The 25,752-nt window shown below is 36.7% G+C and overlaps 2 protein-coding genes across 4 annotated transcripts in view; both read left to right on the top strand.

The window, feature by feature from the left end:
- LOC107583357 (transcription factor E2F2-like) overlaps positions 1-3,321 on the top strand; it is a 17,009-nt gene extending 13,688 nt beyond the window's left edge. The window contains exons 4-7 of the mRNA XM_016269549.1: positions 1,613-1,774; positions 2,063-2,177; positions 2,662-2,842; positions 3,050-3,321. Coding sequence (XP_016125035.1) covers positions 1,613-1,774; positions 2,063-2,177; positions 2,662-2,842; positions 3,050-3,321 — 730 coding nt within the window. The remainder of the gene's footprint in view (positions 1-1,612; positions 1,775-2,062; positions 2,178-2,661; positions 2,843-3,049) is intronic.
- Positions 3,322-10,381: 7,060 nt separating this feature from the next.
- The window catches only part of LOC107582563 (arf-GAP with SH3 domain, ANK repeat and PH domain-containing protein 1-like), a 34,725-nt gene continuing 19,354 nt past the window's right edge, over positions 10,382-25,752 (top strand). For 2 of the 3 annotated variants that reach the window (XM_016268458.1, XM_016268466.1), the window contains exons 1-4: positions 10,382-10,731; positions 15,991-16,063; positions 21,350-21,495; positions 25,043-25,117. In XM_016268458.1, coding sequence (XP_016123944.1) covers positions 10,606-10,731; positions 15,991-16,063; positions 21,350-21,495; positions 25,043-25,117 — 420 coding nt within the window. In that variant the 5' untranslated portion in view covers positions 10,382-10,605. The remainder of the gene's footprint in view (positions 10,732-15,990; positions 16,064-21,349; positions 21,496-25,042; positions 25,118-25,752) is intronic. The other variant, XM_016268475.1, reaches the window with a different exon arrangement.

The raw sequence follows: 25,752 nt of genomic DNA on the forward strand, positions 1-25,752 counted from the left end.
ATGAACCGAAACTCAGCGAATACATGCCTCACAGACATGATAAATATATCTATAGAAAGCTTTAAATTACTACTTAACGAAATAAAACAAATCAAAAACAAAAACTCTTTCATTATGATCATAATCCTTAAAGATGCACTACTCTCTAAAGGCAATGAAGAGATGGCGAGTTAGGATCGACAACTTCATCCTTGCGACACCGACTTAGAAAACACTAGTTTATTAGTAAATAACTAAAATATCTCCTTACTGTTTCCCCCTGACGCATTTATGGTAATTACTTTTGCCGATGCTTTGCGGAAAACTTAAGCTTATTGCGTGCATTTGAACGCAGAACTGTTCAGCTGTGCTGACGGCACGCACCATACATGCTGCTGCTGCGGGACACTAAACACCGTCGAGCCGCTCTTGACAGTCTCGGTAGCACGGTCTCGTGTTGTTTCCACCAGCACGGCAATCTTTTTTTATCACTAATTTATTGCTGTCTATAATATAAAAATAAGGAGAAGCCTAAAACAGGCCCGAGGCCCTGCCCGTGTCTGAACTATGACGTGAAAATTGTCCCGAAGCCCAGCCCGAGGGGCGTAAAAAAAGGGCTGAAATGCAGGGCTCTATCTCTCATCTAGCACACAGAAAACGATTTGACTGAAAATTTATCAGAAGAGATGAAAGAAAGATAGTGGTCATCTACGCAATTTGGAAAAAGAGGCGGCTTTTCTGCATTAGGTATGTTTTTTACTATTTGTACAGCAGTTATTGTTCATTCTAAATATTTTTTTTTAATGTAGAATATGTGTTACATAAATACATGAAATGTAGAACATAAAAAAAAGTGCTCGTGGCTCATCTGCCAGTGGGTGCCCCCCCACGCATAAAAGTGAAACTCCTTTCAAGCCGAATTTCACAAAATTGGGTGTTATTTATGGGGAGTAGAATTATTTATTTATTTCAATGAATGTAATCGATTAGATATCATAATATTTAGGCTATAATATTATAAATCAGGTTGGTTTGTATTGCTGACGTAATATGTAAATAATATGCGTGCGGCCCGGTGGAAAAAAAGGTTGAGAACCACTGCTCTAAGCTAATGCCTACGTGCCTGTATTGAATATGATTACGCATCGCTCCAGTAGAGTTATTGTAAGACAATTTTACATTACACAGTTTACACAACTTTTCCGTTTCCTTCTAATTCAAAATAATCCCACACCTTCTTTCGCGTGGTCATTTTTGAACTCGTCGCAACTGACACGAAGAAAACGCATGCGAGGTCTGAGGTAAAAATGTAGTTTCTGCCCAGATAAACTTTTAAAAATAATGTATTATTTTTCAAACGTTTTATTTTAACTTGTTATTTAAAATGTTTTAAATGCAATGTAAAAATTACGGTAATTTGAATGATAAAATCATGTTTTTTTGGGGGGGGGTTTTCTGTCGTGTAATTGACTATTGTTTTCGGTGTCGACTAGTAGGAGCTGTACCGTTTAGTCGATTAGTCGACTAGACCTGCACATCCCTAATATATATGCACACATATACATTCTTACTATGTGATATTAATTATGATGTTTTCAAATAGTATGTTCCCTATATGTTCCCTGTGCTTTAGGGTCAGTGGTGTGTTTGAGAGCTCATCCAGCAATTCAGAAAAGACCAGCGCTCTCAAGAAAGAGCTTTCTGAGCTGAACAGGCAGGAGAAAGCTCTGGACGACCTCATTCAGTCCAGCTCAACACGGCTACGTGAACTGACAGAGAACAAGGACAACCAAAGATATCCTTTTTTTTGTGTCTGCATGTTTGTACTCTGAAGAACTAAGGAGTGGTTTGTCTCCTTCACTTTTGTGAGCTTGCTCAGGCATGCTGTTTTAACCGCTTGTGTCCCTGCAGCCAAACACTCACATGGCATATCAATAGATGTATCACATTACATCCATTTTACAGTTATCTTAATTATGAGTCTTTCATTTCAAATGCAATAAAGTTACCATGTATTTGAACTCTCAGTAATTTTAAATACTGTATTCGATGCCAAAACTGTTTGTCCTTAATTGAAGCTCACATTAGGATATGTGACCTATCAGGACATTCGTACCATAAGCAGCTTGAAAGATCAAACTGTGATTGCTGTGAAAGCACCATCTGAAACCAAACTGGAAGTTCCAGAAGCACCTGAGGTCAGTATTTGTCTTAGTTCTAACATTGCTGAAAAGACCTGCATGAATCCTGGTGTTGATCAAGCTTGTGGACCATGCTAATCCAAACTGATCAACTAGCATTGCTTTTCTGGAGCTAGTTGACCAAGGAAATCTTGCTAGTTAAGAATCCTGGTGGGACACAAGCATGCAATACAACATATGCTGCTCTTTTCAGCCTTTATTCAATTAAACATTAAAAGTCTTACAATAAGATTTAATGTTTAAGAATTTTGAGCTGCAAAATATGTATATGTATAATTTTTTTTGTCTTGTCTTTCCTCCTACTTTCATTTGCTGTCCTGTAATTATTAAAAGCCACTTTGAATTTTTTTTATTTTTTTTAATCTTTTGTCTCTTTCACATTAGGGATGTGAAATTGTAATTTATGACTCAATTGATATTATACAAAACATGGTTATTACTGTCTGCTGGTAAATTTCACATCTTTTTTTTTTTTCATTAGGGCTTGCTGCAGATTTACTTGAAAAGCAAGAATGGCCCAATTGAGGTGTACTTGTGTCCTGAAGAATGTTTGGAGGATGCTAGTCCCGTCAAGAATGCCACACCCAGAAAAGATTACCCACAAACCCCCAGCACCACCACACCCTCTGTCTTCCCACCTGCCAAACCCCAGCCAGTCGAAGGTGAGACAATTGCCAGGAGCTTACTACTACTTACCACTTTCAAAGCAAGATTCAGCTGAATAAGTGCTAGTGGTAACATTGTGTGCGAGAGAATAGAGCTGTGTGTCCCAAACTCTGCAACAAGTTTTATCTTTGTTATGATTACCAAAGCCATCTATTCATTATCAAATGACAGACTAACAGTATCTATTATTTTTTTTTGTACAGGTTTGCTATCAAAGCCTCAGCCATCGATGACTGGCACCAGTGGCAGCAACTCCCTGCTCGATGTGGAGGGGATCCTGGATCTTCCTCCCAGCCTTCTCCAGATCACCGAAGACCAGCTGCCTGGGATGGCATTCACATCCGACCCATCTGGGCCTTTTGTTAACTTTTCTCCTCGGCTCAGCCACGAAGACTACCTCTGGGGTCTGGAGGATGGAGAAGGTGTATCTGACTTCTTTGACACATACGATCTGGGAGATCTGCTTAAAACATGAGTTATCCAGTGTGACGAAACAGTGATTGATGATTGGGAGAGTTCAATTGTAATTAGTTTAATTCAGACATAGATCCTCTGAAGTTTTACAACACTCCTTCACATAATGACAGATTGAAGTTTGTATAAAATGCACTACTGAATTGGCTTAATCAGTTCTGTTCCTGATAAAGACAGTAGATTTGGGATGAGACCCGTGTCTTAATGTTTTAACTACTTTAGTGATTAGAATCGGACAATATTTAGTCAACAAGCGCCCTCTAGAGGAGATCCATGTGTTAGGTTTTGTATACTATGAAGCCATACTTTTTATTTCAGTCAGTCATATTACCTAAAGTAAGGTATTTTTGCTTAGTTGAGATATTTTTGACAAAACAAAAAATGAATTTTCAAGTGACTTTAATTATTTCAATTTTAAGTTAAATGTTTGCCAATTGGCAATGTTTTTGGTCATTATTACTTGAATATTGATGATAAAATCAGGCCTATGTATTTGCCTTTTTTAGATATGAGATAGAGTTGACTGTTTATTAGTAATTCTTGGATGAGATGTATGGAACTCAGGTCATTTTAAAGCTTTTCTAGAGCTTTAATTATTGTAGTACCACCAAACATTGCCAGTAGAGGGCTGTGTGACCATTTTTAGCTGTAGGCAAACAAAGGTAGAGAATGTGAATTTTTATAGAGTAAAGATTTGAGAGCGTGTATGGGAGGCATCTTCATAACCAGACTCAACTGAACCAAAAATCAGTCATTCAGATCCTTTCAGTCTGGAAAAAAAGTGCTCAGGTTTTAAGAAATAGGTGCTTGTCTGTTCATTCTACCTCCATCTTTTAGTTTTAGACACAATGAGGTAATACCTTGATCTTGTAAAAGTGCCCTTTCCCATGGCACTGAATAATGATTATGTAGTACTACATGGCTCAAGAAACAAGGTTTTTACCTCTGACACATTTGTTAATGAGAAACCTCAGGGAATGTCCATATTTGGCAGCTGATTTTTTCTTTTCTTTTACATTTCCAAAGGATTAATTCAAAGTGATAAATTGGTGTTTTTTTCCCTAGTCTGTTTGATGTCTTCTCTCAATTTTTCCTCAAATTACGGTAATGGAGTTCTCAGGGTTGACTACTCCACTCGGAGTAGTTTACAGACTTTTAATGGGGTCTGGCAAAAAACCTTTGATACTGTTTGAACTCTGAACTGGTTTTTTTTCTTCTTCCCTATTTGGATTTGGGATTCTTGTCCCACCTGAATGGTAGGTTTTATAGCTGTAGAGACAAAGCAGAGTTTAACTGGTGTGTGTAGAAATCCACTTACTTAAAACTCCCATCTTAAATGCAGAGCACATATGGGTTGGGATTCAGAATGGAAAAGTTAGATTTTTACAACTAGTTTCCCACACCCAGTTCTGCAGTGAAAATAATTCTTCTGAAGAAAACATTTCTCAGTCAGACTGAACAAAAACTTGTATTTAGTAGTGTTCTGGAAACCTTATAAGGTTGATTCGGCATCTGTTAAGGGGTTGAGATGGGTTTAAGAGCAGTTGTTTCAGTTTCAGATTTAAAAATGTAATGTGTGTACAAAAGTTTTTTACCTGGGGGTTGCTTCACGCAACTGTCCCACATGCGGACAACTGTCCTGTCCTAACAAACTTGAAAAATGTATGTCTATATATGCATGAGTGTGCTGAAGTGTGTACTAATTTTTGGCAGTTTTGTGCATTTGATTGTAGTTTATAGTTTGTTTTTTTCTAATTTTTTGGGGATGTTTTTAAATATTCATTATGCTTTTAAATTGTACATATTAATAATTTTGTATTTATAGGATTTGTATTTGAAGGAAATTGGTAATTGTCTCAGGATGTGTCATTTTTATAGACCGTCTGTTTAACAGGCAGCACTTAATATTTGATATTGTGGTTAAATGAATAAAGCCCTGGTGTAATGATCAGTCGCATTTTTGTGTACAATGCATTTTTTGTTAAAAGTTAAAGTTTTGTGCTTGTATTGTACAGTATAAACAGACTCCCACATGGATGTATGCAGATGCAGTAACACAATAGTTTTGTTTAACTGTACTATCCTGTATTTACCTTTTTTATATTAACGATAATGATTTTTGTGCTTGTGCTTAAATGTTGACCTCTTTTAGTGAGGCTTTAAAAAATCCATAATATTTTAGCTCATCTAAAATAAGTGACTTTAGCCATTCCTAGTCAAAGAATAGTGACTTGACCAGACAGATTATATCACTAAAATTAAGCATTTAAATCTAATTTACAGTAAAAACAAAACTACAAAATGTTTCTTCTAATAGGCATTGTAATATTGTGGTTATTGAAGTGAATATTGGTTTATAGGGCAGACCTATGTATAATTTTAATAAAATTCATGTGTCATGAAAAAGTCATGCACAACCTAAATTAAAATAGAAAACTAGTCTGCAAACAGGTTTGCTCACAAGCATGACACAGAAGAGTTTCCAGAGGAGGATTTTGGATTTCCTCATACAGACTGTCACACATTTACAGAAAACAGATTTATAATCATGAAGTAACAGTAACCATTTATGCCAGTTTGTCATTAAGAAATTGCTTCTAAACTGGTTTATAAACACTGATGACTTTAAGGGAGGATGTAAGTCTTATTTTATGACTAGTTGTAATTCTTTGTAGGGAGTGTTACAGTTGTTTTCATGTCTTCATCATGTTTCTGTTGCACAGTTAGTATTTCTAGTCCCACTCTAGTTATGTGTAGATTTCCACAATCTTCCCTGTAAGATATTTTTGCTACCTTCTCTCTTTTGCAGTGTTTTACCATAAACGTGGCCTCCCTGGGCTGACAAGATGGGATAAATGATCCTTCTGTTCTAGAGTCAACAGATCTTGGCAGTGTGGATGGGAGGGGCTGTCTGCTGGGAATCCTTCTGGTCTGAGCTGTAACCTTTCCTGGAACACACCTCAATTTTTGTTCAGCAGCCACAGATTCTACCCCCTTCCAAATCCAGCCCCCAGATGCATGCGATTGGCTGCTGTCGAAGAAACAACAATAGGGGAAGGACAAAAGCCAGTAAGTAGGAACATGCAGCACATTGTGGCCACAGCAATCTTAAAAGGTGGAGAAGATGAGAAAGGGATAAATGAAAGGGTAGTTCAAAGGCAGACTAGAGCTCACCTGAAAACAAGAACTTGCTGTTAAAAGTTTTCACAAATGGCTTTTTCAAACTTCTGCCTTTCAAACTTCCTTTCTCTCTCTTTCACCCACTTTCCTTTTTCTCTTCCTTCTGAGTGACGTCCACCCAGTTAAATGCAACATTTCTGCTCAGACCCACAAAGCAGCCACAGCCAGGGGGAGAAAGAAAGTATTGTTTGGCCACAAAACCACCATTATATCAACAATAACTCATGAAGCCAATACAGAATATGAAGAGAATAGTGTGTGCGTGCGTGTGTGTGAGAGGAAATGCATTGTGTTGGGGGGTGTTGGTGTGCTTTGGAGAAATTAAGGTCATCAAACCAAGTTAACTTGGTTTTATTTGGGTTGTTATGTTTTGAATAATGTTTAGTTTCCTTCTTGTTTGAACCAAGGTTTGACCTAGTGGTAATTTGACATGTCCATCACAGTATAAATCCTTGTTTGATGAATAAATCCCTCCATTTTAGATATGGAGACAAAGACACATGTATCTGCTAACTTATTTGATGATAGAGTTTTACTTTTAATTTTGACTCGGTCCTTCTGTTCCACCTTTACTTGACCCTCTAACTCTAGCACTTTCTATTCTATTTTAATTCTACTTTATCTATATTTATCTTCTTTGTGTGTATAATATATGTGTGTATATATATATATATACACACACAAACCCGATTCCAAAAAAGTTGGGACACTCTACAAATTGTGAATAAAAACAGAATGCAATGTGGAAGTTTCAAATTTCAATATTTTATTCAGAATACAACAGATGACATATCAAATGTTTAAACTGAGAAAATGTATCATTTTAAGGGAAAAATAAGTTGATTTTAAATTTCATGGCATCAACACATCTCAAAAAAGTTGGGACAAGGCCATGTTTACCACTGTGTGGCATCCCCTCTTCTTTTTATAACAGTCTGCAAACGTCTGGGGACTGAGGAGACAAGTTGCTCAAGTTTAGGAATAGGAATGTTGTCCCATTCTTGTCTAATACAGGCTTCTAGTTGCTCAACTGTCTTAGGTCTTCTTTATCGCATCTCATTTGTAAGTCGCTTTGGATAAAAGCGTCTGCTAAATGACTAAATAAATAAATAAGATAAGATAAAATAAGATAGAGAGCGGGAAACAAATACACAGTGCAGGAATGCTGTTTTTTCATGCACACAGAGTCTGATGTAACAAGCCTTATGACTCTTTATATGGTCTGAAGGGTCTTTTCATGCTTTTATTTGCAACTATGAGGAACAAAATGCTGTCCAAAATGGTCTAATTTATTTATTCAAGCTAATAATCAAATTATACAACATAAAATAATTGCGCATACCTAGAGGGATAAAGTCGAAGCTGATACCTGTCCAGCACATTACATCAAATGTAATAGTATACTGTATTATTAAAGGATAAGGTAAGGTGTGCAGCTTTTCAAAGGACATGGGAAGAACCGACATACCTCTATGATATCTGACAGTTCTCAATATTTGTCTTATAAAAATTCTGTTATTCAGAACACTGTGGAATATAAGCACAAAAACACTATGAGTTTCCATTGCTCTGAAGCAACAAAGCAGCACTATTCAATCGGCCTTTTCAAAAATAAAGACTGCACATGAAAAGGTGCCAATTGTGTTAGTGAAGCAAACTTCTTGATTTTTTTTTTTTAAATCAGGGGTGGGTTTTATTTCAACTTTAGACTGAAACAGATGAAGCATGTTCATTCATGTACTTGTAGTGCATTTAAGGAAATGGCTTATCTGCATTGACACTTGAATAAAGAGGGAAAGTGCATGCACAATCCTTTTCAGTTGGCACCATGCCCCATTGCTCCATTGAAGGCCTGCATATGTGCACAATGCACTGATTTTTCATCTGTCTACAACTAAATTACAAAAAGGAACAAAACAAGACAAAAGACAAGAATCTACATGAAGGAAAGCAAAAGTGAGGAACCCTTGTGAAAGTATGCTTATTGAATTGAATGTGCACTTGTGGGGTACTTCAAATCTTAAAGGTATATTTAAAAAAAAAAAAAGTACTTGAAGATAATATAATATTAATATTTGTAAGTACACTTCTTTGACCATATTTCAAAAGCAAAAAAACAAAACACACACAAAAAACGTGAAATTACATATAAACAGCAGTTCAAATATTTGCGTTTAATATAAATGTATTAAAAAAAGATTTTAAGTGGCCAAATATTTTACATTCATTTTGCACTTAAGTAGCCTATATTATTTTAAAGTACATTATTTCCATAAGTGTACTTCTTTCCCAAGTACTACTACTTCACAAGGGAACAATGAGCCAAAAATATTTCAGGGGAGCCCTGGATGATTAAAAACATCAGTTTTTAAATCAAACAAACAAACAAACAAAAACAACAACTTAAAGTCTTTCTTTAACGCCTTCACGTTAAATAACAGAAATCATATTTACATTGTTTTGTATTTGTTTTCAATTAGGCTACTTGTTTTGAATTAAAACGTTTAAAATTAATTGACTGTCGGGGTGGTGATGAGAGTGGATTAATAATTGTTTTACATAAATTCATACTCAAAATTTTAAATAAAGCCTAGGCTACATGTTTTCAGTTGGAATTACTACCAATCCAGCTACCTTGTAGCCTTTGTTATTGACTTTTTTGGGGGGGATAAGTTGTTATTTCAAAACCACTTTCATTTGTAGATGACAAATATTAGGAATATCGTAAGATACACTGATGTTACAGAAGTTTAAACAAAATTGTACATTTTCGTACTGGCCTCCCATATGACTAAGAAAGACAATGTCGGCCTATTCAAATGGATTCAACAGAACTGTTACAATATTAATAATAATTAAAGCTGCAAGCAGTGTTGAAAGGGCCCTTGCACCCGGAGCCACCGCTAAGCGGTGACCTTAGAAAAACAGTGAACGCTGGATGCATTATGCATTAAAAGTGGTAAATATAAGAGGAATAGGTCACAGTCATTTATATGTGCCAATCTTCTTGCTGCCAGCTGGTGGCGCTATGACTATAACTGAATATTGGCATGTGGATGTCTTTAGGCCAGGACTTTTATCAAACGTGAAGTTTGGGGCAGCTCGGACATTGTATGGCTGAGTTATATCAACTTGCTTTTCCATGACAAAACATCGAAATATGTCAGGCCGCCACGGACAAGTCCTTTAGCGAAAACTCAAGATCTTCGCAATTTAACATTGCAAAGGGCTTTAGATTAGACTGACCAAATATGGTGTTGATCTGATTAAATCTAGGAGTTCATTCAAATTCAAGCCTGAAAATGGCAAAAACGGCGCAAAATTTGCCGAGAAATTTCAAAATAGCAGACTTCCTGATGTGTTTCGGAATTAGCTCCAAGAGACTTTTTTGTAGGTATTGGTGTGTTACATGTGTCTACCGAATTTCATACATGTACGTGAAACGTAGCGGGAGGGGCACTTCGTTGAAAGAGTATAGGTGGCGCTATGGAGCCATTTTGTCACACCCGTTTTCACAACTTCTGGCGTGTGTGCAAGTTTCATGACTTTTCGAGCATGCTTTAGGCCTTCAAAAATGCGATTCATTTTGGAGAATAATAATAATAATAATAATAATAATAGGCTAATAATAATAATAAACGGAGAAATTCCAAGAGGGTCCTCGCACCGCAGTTCTCGGGCCCTAATAATAAAAATACTCTAGGAGTAATTTCAAAAGGCCTAATATTTCCCTCTCAAAGAAAAAATGGATTCCTGTTTCATTCTTTCATGAAGAAGACTTCCATTCTTTCTCCGCGCGCTCTTTTCATTTCGTCAGTGAACACAAACTCCCTCCCCTCTCGCCACGCGCTATTGAACGCTCGCGCGGCTCAGAGAACTTTACCGACTCTCTCTCACGCCACACGGCGGAACACAGAGAAGACCGATACTTTCGCCTTTGGTCGCAGATATAAAACAACTTTTAATTCCTCTGCTCTGGCGATCACGCTCACTTCTGGATATAGATGACTTTATGGAGATGCACTTTGCTTGATCTTGAGGCGTTTGTTTTCACTAGTTTTGCTGGGATTTTACGTTTCTCGGTTGGTACAGTCGGAAAAAAAACATGCCGGAGAAAATAAGTATTTCGGATTTTGTATCTTTGGCGAAAGAGGACCTATCGTCCCCGGTAAGCTCTGGATTTCAGTCTAAAATGAGCGACTGTCGGAGCACCGTGGCCGCGCTCGAAGAGGTAAGGGCGCGTGCAAGCGCGTTGTTTATCTGCGCAGGTGCACAACACCTGAGTGAATCCCTGTGAAAATCTCGGACACACACACAAAACATTTTAATTGCACCCATGTCAAGACTTTTTAATATGAGAAAAACACTATTATTTTGAATTTAGCCTAACTTAATGACATTTTGGTTGCAGAGTTTATATTAATCAGTTTTACGTGTGCACAGAGTAATAAAATGGTCCATCCTTTTCATTTTTAAATTGTTATGAGTCAGGGTGACCTTTCGAGTCTACAACGATAATTTATCTGAAGATAAACTGGGAAAAGGTTAGTTGAGCATGTCCGTAGATAGTGTAAACTACGCCTGTGGTTACTCTTCAAGGAGGACACCTGTGTGGACAACAGAACTGACCTTTTGCCATTTAGTGAACTGTTGCTAGTCAATCTTTTTTAAACACTAGTGGTTTGAATGCCCCACTGACCACTTTATGGGCTTGTGTTGTGGTAAATAGTCAGAGGATGGCACAGGAGTCACAACAAGTAAGAGACAGAGACAAGTAAACTTGGCGCTTAGATGTTCGATGTCTTAAATAGCGAGACTGGAATGACGAGGGACAAACACAGAACCACCCCACAGTCCTTCACAGCTGCATCATTTAACTGAGGAATAGTGTTGATATAGTTCATTACAGAGGAGCAGGACTGATAACAGACTCGGTACTTGTTGTGAGGTCTTATAAACGTTATATTGGTCTTTGGCTGCCAGCTCATCTATAGGCATTTGTGTGGATATTAATGGAGAATAGAGAAATCCTGCCAGCACTCAATAACACTGGGCATGTCGGGACAGTGGAAGCCTTTCATTTATTTCCGCCTGTTTCATGGGAAATGGTTTAAGTTTTTTTTTCAGGAATTTCAAGTTCTAGAGCAGTGGTTATCAATTTCAGTCCTGGCGACCCACCGCTCTGCATATTTTGCATGTCTCTCTTATTTAACACATCTGACTCAGATCATTAGCTCGTTAGAAGAGAGCTCCATGCATGAACTGTGTTCCGATTGACAGGGTCCCTACACAGTGTTTATTGCTTACTACTCCCTGAGCATGGGAAATCTGGTGAAGTTTATTTCACTTCGAAACATTCATTCATGGATTTGCACTACGCCACAGCCTGCAGAACTTCACACCCAGATAAAAGTTACTAGAGAAGTGTGAAGTGTGACATAATGTACCTCTGTAAATACCTACACAGTGTTTATTGCTTACTACTCCCTGAGCATGGGAAATCTGGTGAAGTTTATTTCACTTCGAAACATTCATTCATAGATTTGCACTACACCACAGCCTGCAGAACTTCACACCCAGATAAAAGTTACTAGAGAAGTGTGAAGTGTGACAATGTACCTCTGTAAATAAATACAATCACGTTTTGCACACTTTAATGATCAGTGTTTGAAGTCTTGTTTGGGTTTGAGGGGCAAAGTTTTTTTATGTTTTCATTTGCTGAGACGCTGGCTAATGGCTGGCAGCATGCTGAATGTTCTGCAGGAGGAGGCCACGGATAGAAACCTTTGGACAGATGAGTTTGCAGTGCAAACTTTTAAATAACTTTTGATAATTATTGAATTAGAAATTACACTTTGTATGTTGCTGTTTGTATATGTGTGTATGTGTGTGTGTGTGTGTGTGTGTGTTTGTTTGGCATCATATAAATAAATACAATCACGTTTTGCACACTTTAATGCCCTTTGAATTGAACATATACACTCCATTTGAACTAGAATCATGGTGGAATATCCTGTGAAGTCCACTTCGCAGGGCACTTACGATCGAATAGAACAAATGTCTGAAGTGATAAGAGATAGGCCTACATACAAAATGTGCGGAGTGGTGGGTCGTGAGGACTGGAATTGAGAACCACTGTGGTTTTCAACCAGAGAGCTGGGGCCTCGACAAATTTCCAAGGGGGCCACAGGATGGCACAAAAGTATTTAAATAAATACATTATTATTAATATAGTAAAATAATTAAATTCTAATCTAAATTAAAATAGTAAATCACAAAACCAATCATATTTCTTTTCCCCCCTCAATAATTATTATTTTTATTGAAGAACATAAAGTTCTCAAAATTCCTGGAATGGCAGAATGAATGGTTAATATCAATGTTCCCAATTTCTGTTAATAAAAAGTTTTAAAACAGAAAATGTTATTTTGGGGTGCCTTTGAATATTGTGCTCTTAAAGGCTTGCAGGAATGGTCTTACTTTATCAAGGGTTATCGATTAACGGAATAGTTCACCTAAAACCTTTACTCACTCACACTTGTTCCAATCTTGTTGGACTTTCTTACATGGAACACAAAAGTAGATATTTAGCAGAATGTCCAAGCTGCTTTTTTTCATACAGTGAAAGTAGATGGGGAACAGGGACAATCATGATCGCCATTCACTTTCATTGTGTGGGAAAAAGCTGCTTGGACATCATGTTAGATGGCTTCCATTGTGTTTTACACAATAAAGAAAGTTCAGCGCGATTGGAATGGCATGAGGGTGTTAATTGGGGTGCAGGTGATGAACATTTGGGTTGAACAATGCCTTCAAGCACCACTTGAGCAACGCAAAGAGTTCCGAAACTAATACTAGGTTTTGTGGAAATATTCTTTAGAATGAACACAGAAAGAGAAGATGGAAATAACTTTAGTTTTCTTGAATGAGTCAAGAGATGTTTGTGTGATCGTTTTTTTTTCTGGATTATAAATTCGGTCTGCTCAGTTCCTGATGTTGCAGATATGCGGTGTTTGTCCAAATTACTTGTGCAAATATATAAAGTTGTGACTGTGTTACAGTCTTTCAAATCGTCAAAGTAGAGGTTTAAGTGTTTGATATACCCAGGGGCATCGTGTGTGTGTGTGTGTGTGTGTGTATAACTGAGTGTGTTTTCATGAAGATCAGTGTTTGAAGTCTTGTTTGGGTTTGAGGGGCAAAGTTGCAAAGTTGTGTTTTCATGAAGATCAGTGTTTGAAGTCTTGTTTGGGTTTGAGGGGCAAAGTTTTTTTATGTTTTCATTTGCTGAGACGCTGGCTAATGGCTGGCAGCATGCTGAATGTTCTGCAGGAGGAGGCCACGGATAGAAACCTTTGGACAGATGAGTTTGCAGTGCAAACTTTTAAATAACTTTTGATAATTATTGAATTAGAAATTACACTTTGTATGTTGCTGTTTGTATATGTGTGTATGTGTGTGTGTGTGTGTGTGTGTGTTTGTTTGGCATCATACAGTGTGTGTAACACTTCGCATCAGATGTAAGCACACACCCACCATAGTCATACCACGAATCAGCAGATTTGATGTGACTAATGAATGTATTTCTAGCCGTCCTCACTCCCTTTGGGCGTAGTATAGATGACTTCCCCAGCCGCTAACACTATCACATATCCTAGTATCGTCAATGCACTTAGGCTATAGTGACCAGTCTTTGAGAGGTTTGGCTGGGGCATTGTGTATAGAGGGCAGTGAACTTTACAAACTACGCTAATGTTGTCATTCTGTTGCCTTTGTGGAGCTCATTTGGTGCTACACATGCTAAAGATGATGTCAGTATTTATTGTTCCAGTAATGCCTGTATAATATTTCTGACATTCATAATGCCATTATTCAGTATAATTAGTGTTAGAGATTTCTAAAAGAGTATGGTGAAGCTACTATTTTGAAAACTCCTCCACACTACAAGCTATTAAAGTAATTAGTATGCTGAAGTAAGCAAGCACTACCTTTTTACATGATCAGATTATATAATTTATTTTTATTTAGCAGTATTTATTAGGCACAAAAACAATAAGGATCATGATTACAGTTACAGCATTTAACTTGGACACAAATTTACACTAAATAAATAGTTTAAAATATATGGCTGCAAAAAAGGGTTTCACAGGGCCTTAAAGAAATCAGTGAACTCTTTTAGTGAATCAGTTTGTTCAGACTGTAAATCAAAGCTAATTATTTTAGTTTTATGAGTTGTTGAAACATAATATGTAAAGATAAGCCCTCTACTTTCTGTTTGATATCCATCATGTAGGATTTAAATCCCCCCCCCAAACCCACTCTTCTGGAGTCCTATATATAATGGCGATTAAACTTTTTGAGATAATTTCTATCCTGAGACGACCACAAACACACTCAATAGGGCATTTTCAAATGTGTTTATAATGTTCTTGAAATCCATATCTTCTGTTTGTACATGGGAAGTGCCCTTTGATGAAGTGGTTTGTCCTCCATCTGTTTCAACGTTGATGTAAGAACTCTTGATAAGAGATTTGGCAAAAACCCTAAGGTCGAAGCACTGTTCAGGTTTTTCCTCATACCAGGAAAAACTGGAAAATGAAACTATTTCCCTAGTAAACTGGAAAAAATAACACAAGGAAGTAAAAAGCATATAGTAGGACATCATATGTTTCTTTGGAAGAACCTGCATGCCCAAACATGTCTGGATGCGTTTTCATTTTTTAAAAAGTACATTGAGGAAATATTCTGATACTGATGTAAATAAGAGGTCATGTGTGTGCCATTTGTCTGTCTGTGTGTAAAAACATGAACCTGTCTTGCGTTTAGCACGTTAGATTCTGAGTTATACATCACTGGATCCTATAAGCTACAGACAGAAACAAAACAGAACCGAACCAAAGAAAGTTTGTCTTGACACTGATTTATTAAGCATTGATCAGACTAAACAATCTCTGGCAGCCAGCAGCCGGCGTACATCAGTGTGTTGTAAGGGCACAGATTCGAGGTGGTTTAAAACCCTTCATTATGATATTCACATTCAGGTTTCATATTTACTGAACAAACACTTTCTGACCAAAGAGGTTAAACAAACTGATGTGATCCGATCCTAATAAACCATAACGTTAGATAAACCACTGATATTTGAACTCATGTTAGATTCCCACGGAGGTGTGTCTCTTTCTGTCTACCGCACTAATTCTCTACTGTAAATAGTCTCTGTTCTGAATTATTAAGAGTTGTCATTGTCTTTCGTAAGGCTTGATTCACCTGTGCTTACCCGTTCTGACATCATCACGGCGGCCTGACGTGATAGAAAGACTGCTTGACAACTATTGTGATATTTGTTCGGTAAAAACAGTCAAGCGTTGCCTCGCAACCAGTTAAACATGTTTGTGTGAATGATTACATGAAGTTGAAGAGTGTAGTTGATGTTGATGATAGTAATGAATTTCTATTCTAATGTTTTTCTAATTTCTCTGTTGTCTTGCCCCAGTCTCTAGAGCAGGACCAGATGTCCCTACAGACGATGAAGAAAATTGTAAAAGCCATCCACATCTCTGGACTCAGTGAGTGCAGTCTTATTTTGTGGAACTTTGTATTCCTTTTGTTTGCTTGTTTGTTGAATTTTTTCATCTAGTACAGTGCTTCTTAACCTTTTCCAAGGCTTCTTAACTCCAAGGCTTTTCGTCGTCCACAGCAATATGTGGAGGCCCAACACTCCTAGTTTCTATAAATTAAACCGCAGGATTCCAGACATTTTAAGAGCTGAATGTTCTTCAGGTATCCCACCTGTTTGAATGAAGATTATAAAAGATAATAATTTTTAAGAATATTTTTTAAACACAATTTCTATTCTATCCCATTGAAATATGTTTGCAAAACTACAAAAAGGTGTTTATTCAGTGTTAAAAGATTTTATTAATTTACCTGACTTTTTTCAGGTCTAGAAATCACACTTTTAAAATTAGGCTACCACATACTCCCCTGTGGGATACCTGGCCCTTCAAAAAAAAAAAAAACGTTGTTGAGTGAGTACATTTCAAAAGAAATATGATTTTCTTTACTTGTCTTAGGTGATTTTAATGGTTAAAAGATTTTATTAATTTACCTGACTTTTTTCAGGTCTAGAAATCACACTTTTAAAATTAGGCTACCACATACTCCCCTGTGGGATACCTGGCCCTTCAAAAAAAAAAAAAAAAAGTTGTTGAGTGAGTACATTTCAAAAGAAATATGATTTTCTTTACTTGTCTTAGGTGATTTTAATGCTTGTTTTGTCATGTTTTAAATCATTTTAAGTCATCTTGAGGCACTCTTGGAAGTTTGCTGAAGCCTCTCAGTGGGCCCCGGCCCCTGGTTGGAAACCACTGGTCTAGTACATAAGCAAAAATATGTATTTTCTGTGAGTTTTGGGTAATATGAAGTGGGTTTTTAGAGAGATTTTCAGGAAGTCTGGTTCACTATCACTTAGTATTCAAACCTCAGACTGTTACATCAGAGTCAGCTTGTAATGCCATGAAGATGCTTAATTAAATAACAATAGTTGCTAAAGTGAAAGATTTGTGGAAAAAAGTCTTCCAAAAACACATTTCCTAAAAGAATTGCAGTGAGGTCATTCTTAGTTTCTCTCTCTCGCTCTCTCTGTCACACAAATGAAGGATGACAGAAATTGGGGCCCAGACTTGCACTGACATCACAACCACTAATCTCTCAAATAAAGAGCAGATCGTGTGTTTTCCTGTTTTTGACACCGAGTCAGAGTGTAGAAAATAAAAACCACTGAAACTTGCTTCACTGTTTTATTTAACCTCACAGTTCTCCTAAGGTCTCCTAATGACCCTATGCTGAGTAAAATTACATACAGTTTCAGTGCCTTATTCTGTCCATCCTGCACAACGCACATGACCACTGGTTACACCTCTGTAAGCAGTTTGGCTGCATGTGCATTGAAACTTTATCACATGATCAAATTTGTACTTTTTTTTTTTTTTTTTTAACCATCAGCGTCTTTACTGTACTGAAACATCAGGGGGATATCTGTGTGTTTACATCTGCTCCTCCTCTCTGAAATGAGAAATTGCCCCACAGACCTGGCCAGTACACTATTTATAATGTTTTGTTGTGCTTACAAAAGTCCTGACTGGAATGATCATGGTTTCTGGGAATTGTGTCTCAGATCTGCCTGCTTCTCATTTCTGAGGGCGCATGCCCCATTTCTCAATTCTGTGTTTCACAGTTCAGTTAAAAGCAAAGGAGACCCCACGTTTTATCATCTCCCCCCTCGTCGTCACTCACTCTCTTTCTCTCTCTTTCTTTTAACTGAAATCAGATGTCTCATTCCGGTAACACTACTATTGAGGGGCCTCAATTTTCTGCCCCTGTGTGTTTGTGGTGGAGCTCAACTTGGTTTAGGAGTGAGACCAAACCTGAACCCGATAAAATCAGCACTGTTTCTGATTCACCCCATCCTTCTCACTGTGCCGGGATATAGTTGTTTGTGTGCGAGAAGCTGTTTTGTAGCTGATTCACAGCTAGGGCATTTATCGGTTCTGTGCAGCATCAAGCAGGTTTATTAGTCTTTAGAGCTTTTACTCTTACTCTTTTACTGTTTACTCATCCTGGTTAGAAACCAGTGTTTGAGTCCAGAGTCCATGATGTTTTTTGGGTCAATATACTGTATATAGATAGAAATGTCTTTTTGTTGGTTTGTTAGTGGTTAGCCATTACTATTAGTATTTTTCATACGTTCTGTTACAGATGTGAACAAAAAGTCATTTTGGAGTGAAATTCATGGCTCGCTGTTGGTGCTGTGAACATGAATGATGCCCCAAATCCACGTTGTTATAATTTAGAATTTTTTTTATTTAATTTTTATTTTCAATTCATCTAATCTGTTTAGTTTAGTAGTTTTTTTTAATAGAATTTTAAATTTATATACCTTTTTTAAATTTTATTTCTAGTAATTTAGACCTGCCAAAGTTTGTGCTAATTGCTATCATTTAAAAATGGCCCAGTCTAGTGTTATTGCTATCAAGTGGCATTTTCCCTTTATTCAGGTGGGTTGTTAAGGTTTTGAGTTTTATAATATGCCATGTATTGAAAACTAAAATGTATTTGTGGACTTTTTATTTTAGTTTAGTTAATGTTGAGTCATGAAAATACATGTCAGTTTTAGTTTGTTTTTTAAGTTATGTATGTATTTTCACCTGTTGGGTAATAAAAACTCATCTTCAATGAGGGATGAATGATTTTTATGAATTAATTCACTTCAGAGATGATATGAGACTCTCTGAAGGTTATTTAGAGAGCTATATATTTAGTCTATATTGTCTGTCTGTAATCTAACAGTGTCACAGTGTAAAACAGCTGTTGACCGTGGACTAAATTTAGCTTAAGACATGCAATCACAGATGTGGCAGGCGCTTTAAAGTGTTGATCTAGGGGTCAATTTTCTAAAAATCCAGGAACAGGATCTGCTTCAAGGTTCATTTGCGCTTCACCTACCATCTCTGGAACAGATCAAGGTCTCAAACATGTCAAAAAATGAATTAACAATGCAAATTAAAATTGTGGGTCTGAAAATGCTCACAGATGCCTGTTGAGAGAATAAAACCGTTTCCAGATCAGGTCCTTAGAGTGCTTGGTGCCTGCGAGTGAAGTGCAGTGTTGTTTGAGCTGGACTGACTCACTGGAAAAACACTGTTGATTGAAGTCCACAGAAGAGGAAGTTTCAGCTAGATATTTGATTAACCAACTCCAGAAAAAAATCCCCAATCCCCTTTATTATTGTACTTTTTCTGAAAGTGATACTGAACTCATCTCGATGTTTCTCCTATCTTGAAAAACAAAACTCAACCCAAAACCAGATAATGCAAGTTTATTTATTAAGGAAATTATCTTACATTCCCAGACTCTTTAGAGTCTAGACTGATGTCCTGATGTAGATATGTTTATATCTGATTTTTCATTGGCAGTTTATGTTAACTAATGAATTAACTAATGAAGCCCTAATGTAAAGTGTGACCAAACAATAAAGAATCAAAACACTTTCAAACAATATCTAGGGCATGTTGTAGTCCAGATTAAAATGTAAAAAAAAAGTTTTAAAATAAATAGCCTATTAAGTCTAAATATTTAAGTATTTGGCGCGGTGATGAACATCATAGCAAATACACAAATCTGAATGGCTGTTTAAATAATTTAAACACCTTTCAGAAACAGAAAGTAGTGCAGCTGCTTTGTTTACAGGGTTTCTGGGGTAACAGCTGCATTTCTGCAGTTTAGCGCCATCTGCTGTCAGAGTCTCTCACCTGTTCCGCCATGTGCTTCTCGTCCGCGCTTGTTTACATCAGAGTGTGCACGCCTCTTTCACGCAGCATACAGCGGTGTTGTGTATTTTGACCAGTTGATGGGAAAAGTATTCTTAAAATGCATTCAAAATTCTGAATAATTTGTAATATAGAATTATTCATGGTATTTAGAAGTGCCCACGATAACAATATCGTGCCTATTCATTACCGTGATATATCGCATTACCGAATACCGGCACATGTCTACTCAAAATCCTGTTTTCCTCTATTCATTTGATCATGCGGTGAGGTTTGCAAGGTCTCACAGTTTCAGAAGATGGATAAAGGTCATCACGTTTAAAAATTACAGCTGTACCATAAAAAATTAGTGTTTTAAAGAAATCTAAGTCGGTCTATTTTCTTAATATTCTATTGTCCACTGCTGTTCAAGATTTTGGTGTAAGATTTTTTTATTTTTTTTTAATAAATTAATATTCAGTAAGGATGCATTAAATTGATAAAGTCATAGTAAAGATATTTATAATGTTAGAAAAGATTTCTATTTCAAAAAAATCCTTTTGAATTTTGTTCATCAAAGTACTTTGTTCACCAAAGTGTCCATCAAGGTATTCACAGTTTCCACAAAAATATTAAGCAGCACAGCTGTTTTCAACTGATAATAATAAGAAATTTTCCTGGTGCACCAAATCAGCATATTAGAATGATTTCTAAAGGATCATGTGACACTGAAGAGTAATCGCTTATGACATAGTTTCAGAAGATGGATAAAGGTCATCACGTTTAAAAATTACAGCTGTACCATAAAAAATTAGTGTTTTAAAGAAATCTAAGTCGGTCTATTTTCTTAATATTCTATTGTCCACTGCTGTTCAAGATTTTGGTGTAAGATTTTTTATTTTTTTTTAATAAATTAATATTCAGTAAGGATGCATTAAATTGATAAAGTCATAGTAAAGATATTTATAATGTTAGAAAAGATTTCTATTTCAAAAAAATCCTTTTGAATTTTGTTCATCAAAGTACTTTGTTCACCAAAGTGTCCATCAAGGTATTCACAGTTTCCACAAAAATATTAAGCAGCACAGCTGTTTTCAACTGATAATAATAAGAAATTTTCCTGGTGCACCAAATCAGCATATTAGAATGATTTCTAAAGGATCATGTGACACTGAAGAGTAATCGCTTATGAAAATTTAGCTTTGCCATTTGCCAGGAATAAACTACATTTCAAAATATATTAAAATAGAAAGCAGTTATTTTAAATGCTGATAATATTTCACAAATATTACTGAGCAAATGCAGTACATCATTTCAGACTGAACTATAGATGCTTTCACAATCCTGTCAATTCCTGATGGATAAAATCAAGTCCCACCTACATTTGTTTTTCAATGAATATCCTGTTTCTCATGGAATTGTGTCACATTACGGAAGAAAAGTGGACTGCAAATGCAGTTTTGTATTGATTTCTTATGTCTCCTGTAATCTGCAGAAAGGTCACAGGATTGTCTTGATTTTGATTGTGTGATGTTGTGTTTCCAGATCATGTGGAAAATAAGGAACACTACACAGAGGTTCTGGAGAATCTGGGGAACAGTCACCTGATGCAGGATAATAACGAGATCTCCACAGGCTTCCTGAACCTGGCTGTGTTCACACGAGAGATCACAGCACTCTTCAAAAACCTGGTGAGCAGGACACCATCCTGAAACTACAAAGGCTGAACACTTTAAAAGGGATATAATGCTGAATATTTTTTTATCCCATTTAAGGCCCATTCCTTGCAGCCGAGAAAACTGATATATTCTAGTCGAAGTGTTCAAGTGTTAGTTTCTCGTGTCAGTCCAAAATCTACTTACAGCTTTTCTGTTTTCAGATATTTTTGAGGGAATTTTAAGTCAATAGCGAAATAAGAATTTTCGTGGACTTCATATTTGCTGTCATTATAAATCACCATAACATCACTCTGCTCTCTAAATATCAACACTGGCCATTAAAAAGCACATATCGGTTTACCACAAATTTAGCTTCCAGGTGCAGCATAAAGTTCAGTGAAGCGTAAATGTTAATTACCTGTATAATTCAAGGCCAACATGAACATTTTTCTACCTTTGAGAGGAAACTTTTTAAGTACTGTCTGTACCTTTGGGTGTGTGCCTGTGCGGCTTGTCTTCTGGATATATTTCTGAATAAGAAACAGCAGACTTCCAGCGGTACAATTTACACAGGGGACTGGGATAGGTAGTTTTGTGTGTGTGTGTGTGTGTGTGTGTGTGTCAGCAGGGGTTCAACAGCTGCAGGCGAGGGCCCCTCAAACCACAGCTCCCGGAACCCTCCCACTGATAGTTTCCATGGTGATGGTAATTTATACCAGACCTGAGAGCATGAGTGGATAGCATCTGACCACTGAGCTGTCAATGAAACAATCACCAGGGACAGGAACCTCAGCCTAAAAAATACAACAGAAACTCTGCTAAGAAAATAAACTCCATTTGATTTAGCGTCCTTATGTGGAGGCTAAACTTTCCCTCAGAGTCAAGCCCATTTTTCCTGTTCATGAAGACTTATATTCATAACATCCATTTTGCAAGGTTATAAATCCATATTCAGCACAATTATGAGATGACTCCCATGATTACTTTTAATTTACACTCATGTGTTTAGCACAATATGTATTTAATATTTAGTGTGAAAGAGTTCACTTGTGTCTTTTTACTTTTTTAGTGGTCAAGCAAGGTGTTTTTTTATCATTCATTAGCTCCAGTGCTGTCTCTATACAGCACAGTGGCTGATATAATGCCTATATATATATATATACACACACAGTGGTGTGAAAAAGTGTTGGCCCCCTTCCTGATTATTTTTTTGCATGTTTGTCACACTTTAATGTTTCAGATCATCAAACAAATTTAAATATTAGTCAAAGATAACACAAGTAAACACAACATGCAGTTTTTAAATGAAGGTTTTTATTATTAAGGGAAAACAAAATCCAAAACTACATGGCCCTGTGTGAAGAAGTGTTTGCCCCCCTGTTAAAATTGTGGTTTATCACACCTGAGTTCAATTTCTCTAGCCACACCCAGGCCTGATTACTGCCACACCTATTCACAATCAAGAAATCTCTTAAATAGGACCTGGCTGACAAAATAGACCAAAAGATCCTCAAAAGCTAGACATCATGCCGAGATCCAAAGAAATTCTGAAAAAAATGAGTAAGTAATTGAGATCTATCAGTCTGGAAAAGGTTATAAAGCAATTTCTAAAGCTTTGGGACTCCAGCGAACCACAATGAGAGCCATTATTCACAAATGGCAAAAACATGGAACAGTGGAGAACCTTCCCAGGAGTGGCCAGCCGACCAAAATTACCCCAAGAGCACAGCGACGACTCATCCAAGAGATCACAAAAGACCCCACAACAACATCCAAAGAACTGCAGGCCTCACTTGCCTCAGTTAAGGTCAGTGTTCATGACTCCACCATAAGAAAGAGACTGGGCAAAAATGGTCAGCATGGCAGAGTTCCAAGACGAAAACCACTGCTGAGCAAAAAGAACAAAGGCTCATCTCAGTTTTGCCAGAAAACATCTAGATGATTGACACACAACTTTTTGGAAGGTGTGTGTCCCATTACATCTGGCCAAAAAATCCTAAAGTTGAATGTCCGGCCATCTGTTCGTGATCTCAAGCTGAAGCGAACTTGGGTTCTGCAGCAGGACAATGATCCAAAACACACCAGCAAGTCCACCTCTGAATGGCTGAAGAAAAACAAAATGAAGACTTTGGGGTGGCCTAGTCAAAGTCCTGACCTGAATCCTATTGAGATGCTGTGGCATGACCTTAAAAAGGCGGTTCATGCTCGAAAACCCTCCAATGTGGCTGAATTACAACAATTCTGCATAGATGAGTGGACCAAAATTCCTCCACGGCGCTGTAACAGACTCATTGCAAGTTATCGCAAACGCTTGATTGCAGTTGTTGCTGCTAAGGGTGGCCCAACCATTTATTAGGTTTAGGGGGCAAACACTTTTTCACACAGGTCCATGTAGTTTTGGATTTGGTTTTCCCTTAATAATAAAAACCTTCATTTAAAACTGCATGTTGTGTTCACTTGTGTTATCTTTTACTAATATTTAAATTAGTTTGATGATCTGAAACATTAAAGTGTGACAAACATGCAAAAAAATAAGAAATCAGGAAGGGGGCCAACACTTTTTCACACCACTGTATATACATACACTGCCATTCAAAAGTTTAAAATTTGTAAGATTTGTAATATTTTTTTAAAGAAGTCTCTTCTGTTCATCGTGGCTGCATTTATTTGACCAAAAATACAGAAAAAACAGTAATATTGTAAAATATTATTACCATTTTAAAATAATGGTTTTCTATTTTAATATACCTTAAAATATAATTTATTTCTGTGATGCAAAGCTGAAATTTTCATCAGCCATTACTACAGTCTTCAGTGTCATATGGTCCTTCAGAAATCATTCTAATATGCTGCTTTATTATCAATATTGGAAACTGTTTTGCTGCTTAATATTGTTTGGAACACGTGATACTTTTTTCAGGATTCTTTGAATAAAAAGGTAAAAAGAACAGCATTTATTAAAAATAGAAATATTTTGTAACAATATACACTACCGTTGAAAAGTTTGGGGTCAGTATTTTTTTTTTTTTCTTTTTTGAAGGAAATGGATGTTAAATTGTTAAATATCAATTACTGAAATAAAAATGATAATTTAAAAAAAATGTAACAATGGTGTCAGTAGATTTAAAACTGACATTTAAAGAGGAAACTGAAAGTCCGAAAGGCTGTCCTTTGTTTGAAATGAATCAGTCTTATTTTTCTTTCATCCTGGAGTGGGTTTGTCCTCGCACATTCTTTCCTAAGGAAGATTTATACTTGCTTAGCACTTTTATGCACTTTGCTGAGGAGAAATCCCAAACAGAGTTTTACCTTTTGCATTTTAACATGCAGATTTATGGTTTGCAAGCATTTGTACATTCAGACTAGACTAGGAAGGGTTATGCCTTGCCAGGCAAATGTGAGCGCTCACTTTGAAAAGTGAGTTAGTTAACATTAGCATTTGCACATGTTCTGGCTGACATTCAGATGTTGTTTTTAGTTTCTTTCTGGTTTCTGTATCTGTTACATTATTTCGTCATACCTGTTTGTTCTCGAGTGTGTGTCTGCCTGAATTTATGTGTACTTTCTGATGGTTCTTTAGGTGAAAAACCTGAACAACATAATTTCTTTCCCTCTGGAGAACGTGCTAAAGACTGAGTTGAGAGACAGCAGGCTGGTGAGTGAGACAGATACCTGCTGCGTCACTCTGTGTCATCATACTGGACTAAAACCCCAACTGAATTGATAGTTGAAATCAAATAAAGAGACTTATAAAGGCCATGAAGTTAAATTCATTCCTTTAAAGAGTCAACAGTGCATCATGCTGTTTTGTAACAAGGTTTGGCATGTAGTTTGTTTGGGGTTGTGTTTTCTAATGTCATAAACGCAATAGCTGCACCACACCTTTCTTTGAGTTTAACCGGTATGAGGAGTGGAGACATAGTGCAGGGCTCGGAGATCAAGTTTTGATACACACCCTGATATTATTACTTGCACAATATTAATTGTCCACAATAAAGATGGCCTTTATTGCATCACGCTTTTAAGGCAACACGGTGTAAACTCTTTTATGTATGTATATATATATATATATATATATACAGGTATATCTCAATAAATTAGAATGTCGTGGAAAAGTTCATTTATTTCAGTAATTCAACTCAAATTGTGAAACTCGTGTATTAAATAAATTCAATGCACACAGACTGAAGTAGTTTAAGTCTTTGGTTCTTTTAATTGGGATGATTTTGGCTCACATTTAACAAAAACCCACCAATTCACTATCTCAACAAACTAGAATACTTCATAAGA

The sequence above is a fragment of the Sinocyclocheilus grahami genome, unplaced genomic scaffold (genome assembly GCF_001515645.1).
Source record: "Sinocyclocheilus grahami isolate Dianchi unplaced genomic scaffold, SAMN03320097.WGS_v1.1 scaffold4.1, whole genome shotgun sequence".
Taxonomy (NCBI): Eukaryota; Metazoa; Chordata; class Actinopteri; order Cypriniformes; family Cyprinidae; genus Sinocyclocheilus; species Sinocyclocheilus grahami.